This window comes from Dreissena polymorpha, chromosome 4 (genome assembly GCF_020536995.1).
Source record: "Dreissena polymorpha isolate Duluth1 chromosome 4, UMN_Dpol_1.0, whole genome shotgun sequence".
NCBI classification, from domain to species: domain Eukaryota; kingdom Metazoa; phylum Mollusca; class Bivalvia; order Myida; family Dreissenidae; genus Dreissena; species Dreissena polymorpha.
Window position 1 is genome coordinate 128,906,115 of NC_068358.1, and position 15,314 is coordinate 128,921,428.

The 15,314-nt window shown below is 38.1% G+C and overlaps 1 protein-coding gene across 1 annotated transcript in view; it reads right to left on the bottom strand.

The window, feature by feature from the left end:
- The window catches only part of LOC127876487 (methylcrotonoyl-CoA carboxylase beta chain, mitochondrial-like), a 42,505-nt gene that overhangs the window by 9,116 nt on the left and 18,075 nt on the right, over positions 1-15,314 (bottom strand). The window contains exons 5-13 of the mRNA XM_052421800.1: positions 14,713-14,840; positions 14,115-14,227; positions 9,435-9,548; positions 7,996-8,060; positions 7,475-7,574; positions 6,158-6,253; positions 4,969-5,041; positions 4,196-4,272; positions 309-375 (exon numbers count right to left, since the gene is read on the bottom strand). Of these exons, the coding sequence (XP_052277760.1) occupies positions 309-375; positions 4,196-4,272; positions 4,969-5,041; positions 6,158-6,253; positions 7,475-7,574; positions 7,996-8,060; positions 9,435-9,548; positions 14,115-14,227; positions 14,713-14,840 (833 nt within the window). The remainder of the gene's footprint in view (positions 1-308; positions 376-4,195; positions 4,273-4,968; positions 5,042-6,157; positions 6,254-7,474; positions 7,575-7,995; positions 8,061-9,434; positions 9,549-14,114; positions 14,228-14,712; positions 14,841-15,314) is intronic.

Here is a 15,314-nt window from a genome sequence, read left to right on the forward strand (position 1 = left end):
TTCAGGTCCTCGTTAAATGATGTCTCAGGTGTAGAAGGAGATAATAAACTTAGACATACCCCACAGGCTTAATAGCAATGTTATGTTAAGTACACAGAAAAAAGTAAGAACATTTTTATTTAAATTTTTAAAATAAGGAAAATAATTTAGTTCACAATATGGATTTAATGAATGCAAGGCTTAGTCTTAATTTATAAGTAATAATTCAGAGTATCAAAAAAAGATCTGTCATTTTTCACTTTACTATTTATTGTAAATCTTAATCATTTCCTTTCACAAGATTACAGCAAGATACTGCACACACAAACCTGTTATATTTTGCAGGAACAGCAGTGGAATGTTCCTTTGACAACATAACTCTATAAAATGGGTTGCCTGTAAAATACAAGATCCCGACAGCAGTTGTAAAAAATATGACAAACTAGAGATGTGTTCGTCAGAAACACAATGCCCCCTATTTTGCCACTTTGAAATAATTTTTTTTTTTGGACCTTTGACCTTGAAGGATGACTTTAACCTTGAACTTCCACCACTCAAAATGTGCAGCTTCATGAGAACGCCGCTTTGAATGTTTTTTTGTTTTTTTTTGTTGACCTTTAGCCTTGAAGGATGACCTTGACCTTGAACTTCCACCACTCAAAATGTGCAGCTTCATGAGATACACATGCATGCCAAATATCAAGTTTCTATCCTCAATAATGCAAAAGGTATGGCAAACGTTAAAGTTTTTTTTTCGGACGGATGGACAGACTGACATACACACATACTGACATACTGACTGACGGACAGTTCAACTGCTATATGCCACCCTACCGGGGGCATAAAAATAACAACAGATAAAATAATTTTAATACTGAAATTACCCATTCAGTCAGCATAAAAAAACTTACTAAAAAGCTCTTAAAAAACTAAAATGCTTAGTCTTTGAACACAACTATATGGCTAGTTAACAGTTATAATTTATATTGAACAAAACGCAACAAGGGAAAATAATAGAGCAAAAAAACATTGGTCTCTGTTCCTCTTTGGTTTCCACCTCTAGTGCCTTTAGGTAAAAAGCAAACAATTAAAAATCTGTTGAAATTTAATATTTTTTTTACAAATATTCAATGGCAAATTAATACATCATAATGAAAACCCTTATTACAACTGTCGGACTTGAACATTCACTACATTTATTAACCCTTTCCCACACAGAGCCAAAGTTAAAATTGCTATGTGCAAACAGCATAAAACCAGAACAGCCTGCGAGTAACTTGCAGTCTGTTCAGGTTTTATGTTATTAGCTGCTCATCAGTATCTAAGGTTTGGTAATAAAGTCTTTACAAGAAACCGTCGGAGATGTGTGATGCTCCCCAAAGGTTTTTTTGTCACAATATTGCACTATATATTCAGATAAAAGGAAACGTCTTGAGGGCACAGTAGTTGGGGGGACAAGAATTTTTTTATATAAAATTTCAAAGGGCCATAACTCTATGAAAAATCATCCGACCAGAACTCGCTGATAATATGCACATCTCCTCTTGGTAGTGAAGCTTTCCATAAAGTTTCATTGAATTCCGGTCATTAGTTGCTGAGAAATAGCCCGGACAAGAATTGCACTATATGTACAGTTAATGGAAAATTTCAAAGGTCCATAACTCTGTGAAAAATCATCCGACCAGAACCCGCTAATAATATGCACATCTCTTAGTAGTGAAGCTTCCCATAAAGCTTCATTGAATTCTGTTCATTAGTTGCTGAGAAATAGCCCGGACAAGAATTGCACTATATGTACAGTTAATGGAAATTTTCAAAGGGTCATAACTCTGTAAAAAATCATCCGACCAGATCCCCCTGATAATATGCACATCTCCTCTTGGTAGTGAAGCTTCCCATAAAGTTTCATTGAATTCCGGTCTTTAGTTGCTGAGAAATAGCCCGGACAAAAATGTGCACGGACGGACGCACGGACGGACACACGGAAGAACACAGGGACGGACAGACGAAGCGGCGACTATATGCTCCCCCCCTAATTTTTTTGGGGGAGCATAAAAACTTGAATCTAGTAAGAAAGGTCTTCAATTAAACATAACTTTCTAATGGATTACAAGTGTGTGAAAAGTGGTAAAGGGTTAATCTACTAGAAAATATCCCCAGAATTGTCATGCCACTCTTCCCATGTCTAGTAGCAACCTGTATCAGTGGACTTTCCACTCTTCCCATGTCTAGTAGCAACCTGTATCAGTGGACTTTCCACTCTTCCCATGTCTAGTAGCAACCTGTATCAGTGGACTTTCCACTCTTCCCATGTCTAGTAGCAACCTGTATCAGTGGACTTTCCACTCTTCCAATGTCTAGTAGCAACCTGTATCAGTGGACATTCCACTCCTCCTATGTCTAGTAGCAACCTGTATTTGTGGACTTTCCACTCTTCCCATGTCTAGTAGCAACCTGTATCAGTGGACTTTCCACTCTTTCCATGTCTAGTAGCAACCTGTATCAGTGGACTTTCCACTCTTCCCATGTCTAGTAGCAACCTGTATCAGTGGACTTTCCACTCTTCCCATGTCTAGTAGCAACCTGTATCAGTGGACTTGCCCCTCTTCCCATGTCTAGTAGCAACCTGTATCAGTGGACTTTCCACTCCTCCCATGTCTAGTAGCAACCTGTATTAGTTGACTTTCCACTCTTCCCATGTCTAGTAGCTACCTGTATCAGTGGACTTTCCACTCTTCCCATGTCTAGTATCAACCTGTATCAGTGGACTTTCCACTCTTCCCATGTCTAGTAGCAACCTGTATCAGTGGACTTTCCACTCTTCCCATGTCTAGTAGCAACCTGTATCAGTGGACTTTCCACTCTTCCCATGTCTAGTAGCAACCTGTATCAGTGGACTTTCAACTCCTCCCATGTCTAGTAGCAACCTGTATTAGTGGACTTTCCACTCTTCCCATGTCTAGTAGCAACCTGTATCAGTGGACTTTCCACTCTTCCCATGTCTAGTATCAACCTGTATCAGTGGACTTTCCACTCTTCCCATGTCTAGTAGCAACCTGTATCAGTGGACTTTCCACTCTTCCCATGTCTAGTAGCAACCTGTATCAGTGGACTTTCCACTCTTCCCATGTCTAGTAGCAACCTGTATCAGTGGACTTTCAACTCCTCCCATGTCTAGAAGCAACCTGTATTAGTGGACTTTCCACTCCTCCCATGTCTAGTCCACTCCTCCCATGTCTAGTAGCAACCTGTATCAGTGGACTTTCCACTCCTCCCATGTCTAGTAGCAACCTATATTAGTTGACTTTCCACTCTTCCCATGTCTAGTAGCTACCTGTATCAGTGGACTTTCCACTCTTCCCATGTCTAGTATCAACTTGTATCAGTGGACTTTCCACTCTTCCCATGTCTAGTAGCAACCTGTATCAGTGGACTTTCCACTCTTCCCATGTCTAGTAGCAACCTGTATCAGTGGACTTTCCACTCTTCCCATGTCTAGTAGCAACCTGTATCAGTGGACTTTCAACTCCTCCCATGTCTAGTAGCAACCTGTATCAGTGGACTTTCCACTCTTCCCATGTCTAGTAGCAACCTGTATCAGTGGACTTTCCACTCTTCCCATGTCTAGTAGCAACCTGTATCAGTGGACTTTCCACTCTTCCCATGTCTAGTAGCAACCTGTATCAGTGGACTTTCCACTCTTCCCATGTCTAGTAGCAACCTGTATCAGTGGACTTTCCACTCTTCCCATGTCTAGTAGCAACCTGTATCAGTGGACTTTCCACTCTTCCCATGTCTAGTAGCAACCTGTATCAGTGGACTTTCAACTCCTCCCATGTCTAGTATCAACCTGTATCAGTGGACTTTCCACTCTTCCCATGTCTAGTAGCAACCTGTATCAGTGGACTTTCCACTCTTCCCATGTCTAGTAGCAACCTGTATCAGTGGACTTTCCACTCTTCACATGTCTAGTAGCAACCTGTATCAGTGGACTTTCAACTCCTCCCATGTCTAGTAGCAACCTGTATTTGTGGACTTTCCACTCTTCCCATGTCTAGTAGCAACCTGTATTAGTGGACTTTCCACTCTTCCCATGTCTAGTAGCTACCTGTATCAGTAGACTTTCCACTTTTCCCATGTCTAGTAGCAACCTGTATCAGTGGACTTGAACTGTAATTAAGTTTTCCATTCCAAATTCAAAAAGAATATTGTGTACCTTTAAAGCTGAGTCCGCAAATAATACTCCATTGTTTCCTATTATTCCTACTGGATAACCCCATAATCTTGCAAAACCTGCAATACAGGAGGCACAGCAATACAAACGAGACCGGTTCTGAGAAAACTGGACTTTATGCATGTGTGTTAAATTTTATCCCAGATTAGCTTGTCAGATCGCACAGGTACACCACTTTCCATAAAGACTGGATTTTCAATTAAAAGAGACTTCTTTTAAACACATAATAAATACAAGCAGAAAGTGTTGTCACTGATTAACCTAAGGAGACTGCACAGGATGTGGGGCAACACTTAACGCACACACATTAAGCCCTGTTTCCCCTGAAAAAGTATCTTCTGATCATGATTTACAAGATTCACTGCTACTATCACAGAACTTTCATACAGAGTTTGTTCAATGTGTTCTCAGCAATTAAAATGTTAAACAGGGCACAAGTACAATGCAACTGCAAAAAGGTATGCCCATAACAAACTAATTGATTACTGAGAAATTTAAACTGCATCTTATATGAATATTATTGACTCAATTTTAAGGGGAACAATTATGGTTTCTTTCATTTTCTCCATACAAGGAAATGTGTTTGTTCATCCTTCATTAATGTAAGTGTTCAGTTATAAAATTGTCAACGAAATCTTAAATTTCAAAGGATGCATGATATTGCATCATTAAAGATGTAAAAGTAAATGAACAAGTAGATGTATTGGTAGAAAAAAATAATTCTTTGGAAAGAAATAAAAGAAAGGAACACAAACCTGTGACTATTGTTTCCCCATATAATGCTTTAAATTCATCAAAACGACTTCCATCCACTATACGGGCTATAACCTAAAGAATTAAGGAAATACACACAATAAATGTTTCTTTGTACACACTTAAATTACAGGAAACAAGGGACAAAATTGTCACAAAACCAGGTTTTCATTGTGAAAAAAAAATCTGATAAAGGGAGAAAACTCAAACTGAACTTTTGAAATGACCAAAAAAAATAAACCCCTTTGTAATTTAAAAAAAAAAAAAATCTATTTATAGTCGTGGCGACCTTGACATTGGAGATATTGACGTGATTCTTTCGTGGGACACACCGTCCCATGATGGTGAACAAATGTGCCAAATGATTTTAAAATCTCACAATGAATGACATAGTTATGGCCAGGACAAGCTCATTTATGGCCATTTTTGACCTTTGAACTCAAAGTGTGACCTTGACCTTGGAGATATCGACGTAATTATTTCGCGCGACACACCGTCCAATGATGGTGAACAAATGTGCCAAACGATTTTAAAATCTGACGATGAACGACATAGTTATGGATCGGACAAGCTCATTTATGGCCATTTTTGACCTTTGAACTCAAAGTGTGACCTTGACCTTGGAGATATCGACGTAATTATTTCGCGCGACACACCGTCCAATGATGGTGAACAAATGTGCCATATGATTTTAAAATCTGACAATGAACGACATAGTTATGGCCCGGACAAGCTTATTCCGCCAGCCCGCCAGCCAGCCAGCCAGCCAGCCAGCCCGCCCGCATTCGCCAATCTAATAACCAGTTTTTTCCTTCGGAAAACCTGGTTTAAAATAATACATGTGTGTGATAATTTTAAAATGTCAAAGAAATATTAATTATAATTGAATTAATGTAATTAAGCTTTTTTTCTCAATATATTTTGTTTAACAAGACATTATTCATTCAATAACAACTAGCTCTGAACGGCAATTGGTTCTTTAATAAATTTCGATATCTTACTGAAGTTGCCACTCATATATGGTTTAACATTTATGTCGATTTAATCAATATAATTCCTGCATACAAACATACAATAGAAAAGCTTTTTTTTAACAAATAATGTCTACAGAAATAAGAGACATCATAATAGTAATTTTTGTTTTCATTTATTAAAGTAAAAAACAAAAGTATGAATTTAAAACATGTGTACCTCTCTGACATCAAATGTCTTTTTCAGGTTTCCTCCCACAATGCCATAAAGTTCGTCTGCTGAATACAATGGAGGGTCAGGGGAGGTCACTGTTACCTGAACAAGAAAAAATAGACTGTTAGACTTACAATTTTTCAAGATTATTCTGTCCATTTATCATATCATATTTACAAAACTATATACCAATTCATACAAAAATTTTTCTTCAATAAAAAATCTTCCATTTGTCGAAAAATTCACAGCTCTTCAGATATAATAATTAAAGTTGTAAAGTCTCAAATACATTTATCCATTGGAAAAATTAGCGTACAGTGCCGTCCCAGTTTACCCTATTTAGTTCACACAAGCTTATCAGACTCATACATGCTATAAATTTTCAGACCAATGGCGGGACATTGAGCTCAATTTTCAGTGACTTTTGCCGATTTTCCAGGACATGTATACATATAGCGATATTTATAGACATATATGCCTTTTTGGTACGCATTTTTTTTCACATTGTAAATTGCTAAGTTCAAAAGCCTATCCAAAATACACAAGATCTATTAACGTCAAATGAAACATTACTTCTTCCTTAAGTAGATACAAGCCACATGTTTTTTCGTGTTAGAAAAGAGCACCAAATTGCTTTTGTGTCCATGTCACATTATCTGCAGAAAACGCATGGGTGTATCCACGGCCGCATAAAAACTTCGTAGAGCAGCGAACCTTGAGATCTGTACTTAATTTTTTACACTATGATGTTGGACTTCAGATGTGTGAATAACTCCTTTGCCCTTTTGCAGCGGGAAATTATAATGTAGTATATTAAAGACAATTAAAAACCACATTAAACAATGCCGCCTCTTCGGTTTGACTGCGAACGTGAGACAATGGATATGATAACAGGACCCCTGTTAATTGATTGATTTTGACACGTATCGTAGTTACCTTTTGGGTAGGCATTGCCATGGAGACGCTGCCGATTAGTGGGAACACAGATTCGAGGTGCATTTAAGCCTAAGATAAGGTACATGTATATTAGATTTTGTAAAATCCGGGACATTTGACAGATTTTCGGGACTGCGGGACACATTCTTCATTTCTGGGAAAATCCTGGACAATCCGGGACATATGCCATGTTATCTGGGACTGCACTGTGTGCTTAAACTGGACTTTTTCCAATTAGAGACTTCCTTTAAATGAAAAATACTATCAAAGCAGAAAGTAACCTTGATTAGTCATTGCAAACTACACAGGCTTATTTGTGTCGAGACTTTTCGCACATGAATTAAGGCCAGTTTTCACAGAACACGTCACAATGCCAAGGCTACCTACCTGTGGGTCTTTTTTATAGTTGATGTTTCTGATGCAGTTCCTGGCAAGGTGCAAGGCATGCCCGTCATCGTGAGCGTAGTAGTCTGTCACACCACTCTTGCTGAACACAGAAATAGAGAATACTAGGTCGGTGCCGAATAAAGCAAAGTTTATTTTGCGAGGCTTAGAAAATCTGAACCACGAGCCTTGGCATGACAGCTATATTTCAGCACTGCCGTAATAGAGGAAAATTTATTCCACAGTGGTTTATTTCGACAATGCACGTCTGATGATGGGATAAAATAGAAAAAAGGCCTCTTGTAAACCAAAATTGAGTTCAGGTGTAAAGTGTCGTCCCTGATTAGCCTGTGTGAACTTCACAGACTAATCTGAGACCAAACTTTACAAACATGCATTTAACCCGTTCCCAGTGCAAGGCTTATATAAATATTGGTGCAGATGTATCAACATTGTCGGACAAACCAGTAATGTGGTCACAGATATCAAACATACTATTTTCTACACTACCAGCATGTAGTCACCTGCAATGTAGGTCAGCCCCACCCAGGTCTTCTGCAGACACTTCTTCTCCTGTAGCTGCCTTCACCTGGTATAGAGATACAAAAGACTAGAGGTTAGTTTTGTTCTGGGGTGTAACAATATCACTGACTAATTTTTAATGATTAATCACATTATTTGTGTCTTGTTCTGATAAAACTGGGCATAATACATGTGCGTAAAGTGTCATCCCAGATTAGCCTGTGCAGTCCGCACAGGCTAATCAGGGACGATACTTTTCGCCTAAACTTGATTTTTGGTAAGGAGGGACTTCCTTGAAACTAAAAATACCATTAAAGCGGAAAGTGTCATCCCTGATTAGCCTGTGCAGACTGCACAGGCTAATCTGGGACGACACTTTACGCACATAAATTAAGCCCTGTTTTCTCAGAACAAGACAAAATTATAAGAGCCTCGCTAAGGGAATATTGGGCTTTATGCATGCACCTAAATAGTTGTCCCTGATAAGCATCGAAAGTCTGCACAGGCTAATCAGAGATGACACCTTCTGATTTGATGGTTGTTTTATTTAAAAGGGAGTCTCTTCTAAGCAAAAATCCATTGAAGGCGGAAAGTGTCATCAGATATATACCATTATGTATCCTCTATATAATTTGTGGTACCCTTTCTCTTTCTCTTAATATCTAAATTTTTTTTTAATGTTTGAGTCCTTTGGTCTGTAACACATTTCTTGTTCATTATTAAGAGGTTAATAAATGGCCTAGCTGGGACATGGCTAGATAATAGCCCGGGGGCCTATCTGGGACATGGCTAGATAATAGCTCCGGACATACAATAATCGCCTAAGGGTTATCAACCCCTGACTCAGGGCTGCCATTTATTGACCATTTTCAATCATATGTTTTAACCATTTATATCCATCAGAATGATTTCAATTGCTGTTTTGTTTTCTCTTCTAATCATTATACTAATAAGTTTAGATATGTGGGTGCTAGTCTATATTGACTCCACATCCTAACTTGTTTAGAAGAAGATTGTAATGGAAAGATTGAATTTCATGTCCATGTAGATTGAAGAACATATTAAGTAAATTTATATAAATATATACAGTGTGTCAAGAAGATCTTCTCTAAAGGCCAGGTACACATCTTCACTTGTTTGAAAGAATAGAAATGAAATTTCTTTACAAAGTCTCCACTAGATGACCTAAACTGGGTTTAATACATGTACTTATAGTGTCATCCCAGATCAGCCTGTGCAGTCTGCACAGGCTCATCAGGGAAGACACTTTCCGCCCAAACTGTATTTTTGCCAAGCAGAGACTTCCTTTATAGAAAAAGTACAGAAACATTAGAAGTGTTGTCCCTGATCTGGGACTTCACTTTACGTACATGCATTAAATCCTGTTTCCAAGAGTGAGGCTCAAATCTAAAATAATTCTATCAACAGATTGGGTACCAACCAATGGTGGTCCACCAAGGAAGATGGTTCCCTGTTTGCGCACAATGATACTTTCATCAGCCATGGCGGGAACGTATGCACCACCTGCCGTACAGGAACCCAGCACCACAGCAACCTGAAGAAGCACAACACAACTGAAACTGTAACACTGAATAGACAGTCAGAGCTGGTAAACAAAAGCCTCTAAATGGTGATAAGAAAAAAAGCAAAGTATTTGAAGATTACACAAGAGATGTGTTTTTCAGAAACACAATGTCCCCTACTGCGCTGCTTTGAAGCCATATATTTGACCTTTGACCTTGAAGGATGACCTTGATCTTTCACCACTGAAAATGTGCAGCTCCATGAGATACACATGCATGCCAAATATCAAGTTGCTGTCTTCAATATTGCAAAAGTTATGGGCAATGTTAATGTTTTCGGACGGACGGACAGACTGACTGACAGACGGATGGACTGACGGACAGTGAACTGGTATATGCCACCCTACAGGCTACCGGGGACATAATCAAACTGAAGTAATGATTCAATATTTTGATTTGAATATTCTGTTAAAATAAAAATATCCTCTGCATAAGAAACAGAAGATAAAGTTGTTTGCAGATGACTGTCATCAACAATTGCCATCAAATAACGAGAAAATTGTGTTGATAATCAGCATACAGGAGGGTTTCAGTGTCATAGGATATTATATTGTGTGTTAATTTAAATGTGTTTGATCTATTGTCAAGGATAACCGACATGTAATGTTTGTTACTTTCAATTAAGACAGCAAACTTTCTTGGAGCATGTTAAGGGCATATATTCGGCCCCATTCCCAATACCCTAAATTATGTATTGTTCCCAAACGACTGCCCTAAGTTCCCAACTGGAGGTTTCCATAAAAAAGTTTTTCCATTAAATCGCAACATTTTTCCTTTTCCCTAACCAGCACTATAAGTTAATCCTATAATGATAACAAGAGGGCCATCAGGCCCTAAGGCGCTCACCTGAAAGCCAAAGGAACTAGACTATTCTGAAAAAAATGCAAGCTGATTCATGAAGATTATTTTGAACCAAAAAAGTGACTTTTAACATGTTTTTTTTTATATTTGACCTTGTGACCTAGTTTTTAGCTCATATGACCCAGTTTCAATCTCTGGCAAAATTTCATTGGGACAAATGTTCTGACCAAGTTTCATGAAGATTGGCCAATAAATGTGGCTAATATAGTGTCAACAAGTTTTCACTAAAGTCATATAAGGACAACTGCCCCCCCCCCCCTGGTGGCCATGTTTTTCAACAAACCATAACCATTTTCAAACTCACTCAAGCAATTGTTAGAACAAATGTTCAGATCAAGTTTCATAATGATTGGATAATAAATGTGACTTCTAGAGTGTTAACAAGGTTTTGTAGTAAATAGCCATTTAAGGAAAAATGCCACGCCCCCTTGCGGCCATGTTTTTTAACTGATCTCAACCATTTTTGAACTTAGCCCAGATATTATTAGTTCAAATATTCTGACCAAGTTTCATGAGAATTAGACCACAAATGTGACTTCTAGAGTGTTAACAAGGTTTTACCATACAGTAAAGCCATATAAGGAAAACTGCCCCGCCCCATGGCAGCCATGTTTTTCATTCAACTGGAACCATTTTCGAACTCGTCCAAGATGTTATTGGGACACATGTTTTGACCAAGTTTCATGAAGATTGGACTTAAAAGTGACTTCTAGAGTGTGAACAAGGTTTTACTATAGCCATATCAGGAAAACTGTCACGCCCCCTGGCGGCCATGTTTTTCAACCAACCGGAACCATTTTCGAACTTGTCCAAGAAATTATTGGCACACATGTTCTGACAAAGTTTCATGAAGATTGGACTAAAAATGTGTCTTCTAGAGTGTAAACAAGGTTTTACTAAAGCCATATAAGGAGAAGTGCCACGCCCCCTGGTGGCCACGTTTTTCAACCAACCGGAACCATTTTCGAACTCGTCCAAGATATTATTGGGACACATGTTCTAACAAAGTTTCATGAAGATCGGACAATACATGTGACTTCTAGAGTGTTAACAAGGTTTGCTATATATAAAACTGCCACGCCCCCTGGCGGCCATGTTTTTCAATCAACCGGAACCATTTTAGAACTCGTCCAAGATATTATTGGGACACATGATCTGAGTAAGTTTCATGAAGATTGGACAATAAATGTGGCCTCTAGAGTGTTAACAAGGTAAATGTTGATGACGCACGACGGACAAAAGGCAATCACAATAGCTCACCGTGAGCACGTTGTGCTCAGGTGAGCTAAAAACACAGCTAAATTAATCAATATGAGTAAAAACAACACATTTTTCCAATCTAGGGGGCCCAAGCTCCATCCTCAAATTGGTGAAAAATAATACCACAACTCAAGGGAAGATATGTTTACCAAACCTTACCTGAGGTATTTCAAGGGCATACATGTTTACCAAACCTTACCTGAGTTTTCAAAGGCAGACATGTCCACCAAACCTTACCTGAGGTATTCCAGGGGCAAACATGTTTACCAAACCTTGCCTGAGTTTTCCAAGGCAGAAATGTTTACTAAACCTTACCTGAGGTATTCCAAGGGCATACATGTAAACCAAACCTTACCTGAGTTTTCCAAGGCAGAAATGTTTACCAAAACTTACATGAAGTATTCCAAGGACAGACATGTTCACTAAACCTTACATGAGGTATTCCAATGGCAGACATGTTTACCAAACCTTACCTGAGTATTCAAATGGCAGACATGTTCTCCAAACATTACCTGAGGTATTCCAAGGGAAGACATGTTCATCAAACCTTACCTGAGATATTCCATGAGCAGACTTGCTTACTAAACCTTACATGAGGTAGTCCAAGGGCAGACATGTTCACCAAACCTTACCCAAGGTATTCCAAGGGCAGACATGTTCACCAAACCTTACCTGAGGTATTCCAAGGGCAGACATGTTTACCAAACCTTACCTGAGATATTCCAATGGCAATCATGTTCACCAAAACTTACCTGAGATATTCCAATGACTGACATGTTCACCAAACCTTACCTTAGTATTCCAAGGAAAGACATGTTCATCAAACCTTACAAACCTTACCTCAGGTATTCCAAGGACAGATATGTTTACCAAACCTTACCTGAGTTTTCCAAGGCAGACATGTTTACCAAACTTTACCTTAGTATTTCAAGGGGAGACATGTTCTCCAAACCTTACCTGAGGTATTCCAAGGGTAGACATGTTAACCAAAACTTACCTGATTTATTCCTAGGGCAAACAAGTTCACCCAACCTTATCAGACATGTTTACCAAATCTTACCCGAGTTTTCCAAGGGAAGACATGTTCAACAAACCTTACCTGAGTATTCCAAGGGAAGACATGTCCAACAAACCTTACCTGAGTTTTCCAAGGGAAGATATGTTTACCAAACCTTACCTGAGTTTTCCAAGGGAAGACATGTTTACTAAACCTTACCTGAGTTTTCCAAGGAAAGACATGTTTACCAAACCTTACCTGAGTTTTCCAAGGGAAGACATGTTCACCAAACCTTACCTAAGTTTTCAAAGTGAACACATGTTTACCAAATCTTACCTGAGTTTTCCAATGGAAGACATGTACCAAACCTTACCTAAGTTTTCAAAGGGAAGACATGTTTACCAAACCTTACCTGAGTTTTCCAAAAGAAGACATGTTTAACAAACCTTACCTGAGTTTTACAAGGAAAGACATGTCCACCAAACCTTACCTGAGTTTTACAAGGGAAGACATGTCCACCAAACCTTACCTGAGTTTTCCAAGGGAAGACATGTTTGACAAACCTTACCCGAGGTATTCCAAGGGCAGACATGTTCACCAAACCTTACCTGAGTTTTCCAAGGGAAGACATGTTTGACAAACCTTACCTGAGGTATTCCAAGGTAAGACATGTTCACCAAACCTTATCTGAGTATTCCAAGGGCAGACATCAGACATAATTTCATTTGTCCTGACCAAAAAGCAACATGTCCTGACCATTATATCTTATTCTGCTCAGCAATTTGCAAAATAATGAAATAATACAAATTGCTCAAATCATAAAGACGTGAATCGTTCAAAATACATGTAAACATAATTGTAGGCAATTTCAATACAAAAAGAACTGACTAGAATAACAGGAAAACTCAAGATTATTGATCTTTAAACATTATACAAAGCCATAATACCCAACAAAAACATGTGTGTTGCCAACATCAAACAGAAAATGTTAAAAGTGATGTATATGTACAGTACTTAACTGATATTTAAAAAAAAAAAATCATTTTATCCATAGAGGACATCACTACGTTAATTGTCTGTAAGATCGGTGTGTACCGGTGTCGTAAAATGACAAATAAAAAATGTTAAGGGTTGCTTTCCTTGTGAACAGTACAGTGTAGTACATGTATCACATGGAACTATCGGAATATCTCTGGCTTCGACGATTAAACGTATACAAAATATACTCGGAAAAGTTGAGTGATATCTCCACAGAAATAATGGCTTTAAAGGCATTTTTTCTAAGTTATACATTTACAATAACCACTTGTCCCGTCGGACTAGCAAATTCTATATTTACTTGTCCGGACTAACAATTTGGTTGTCCCGGACAGTCGGACTACCTTTAATGTCGAGCCCTGACATGTTTAACAAACCTTACCTGAGGTATTCCAAGGGCAGACATGTTAGCTTGATTGAAAAAGATGCGACCAAAGTGGTCTCTGTCAGGGAAGACATCTGCCTGGCGAGGCAGGTTGGCACCACCAGAGTCCACTATAACATAATGTATTCTGTAATGATTAGTTACTTTTTAGTGAAACATCAACAACTTTGAGTCCTGGAGACCATACTAACAAGCTCATAATTGTTCTATAAGCTCATAATAGTTTTTTGTAAATAAACACTTGACACCAAAACATGATTTTTTTAACAACGCGACTTGCTCCTGTTGAGATGCCAATTCAATAATTCACCAATTAAACTAAGAATTAACTAGATTTGCTTTTTTTCTAAATACTACTTAAAAATTTAACAACATTTTTGAGGAAAATCCAGTATCAGCAAAAAATGACTATGTCAAATCCGTGAATTAGTATCCAGCCACATTTGTTAAGTGACTGTGAGGAACTAATATAAGTAAAGTATAACTTCAATGCAACTATATATGTACCATGATGCATAACTTCCATAAGACTATAACAAGAATTTTCAACTACGTTGAAAACATGGTTAAATACATACACACTTCAAGCTCTTACCAAGATAAATGCAAGGGAGGCAATTCTGCTGTGCTATTTCCTGTGCCCGTAAATGCTTCCTCACAGTAATAGGGTAATAGGAGCCCCCTTTGACAGTCGGGTCGTTGGCAACTATCATACACTCCACACTGAAACCACCAAGTTCTTGTCATTCAATACCAGGACAACATGGCTGAAATTTGGTTTCAAATTCATTTCTCATTATTTAAAGGTATGGTTGTGTGTTAAATTTAAGTACATTTTAATTTCTTCTCCCAAACTTAGTTATTTACTGTCACAAAATACGTACAAGATTACGGTAGTTATCTTTTAAAAACATAACTTGTATGTTATTACATAATAATTGTATAATAATACATACACTTTAATCTTAAGTATGTTTATGTAGTAAGATCTATAACTGATCTCAATTCAACTCCACTCAATGAAAGCAACATAGATAAATAAAACAAACATAAATAGCTAAAACATTAATAAGACATTAGTTATCCAATCAGTAAAACTGTTCTTCTGATGCGTGACCACTAAGTCTTTACAACATTGGCATTTAATTTCTACAACTACATCCGTTAAGTGCTGTTTATTTAACCCTTACAGTGCTG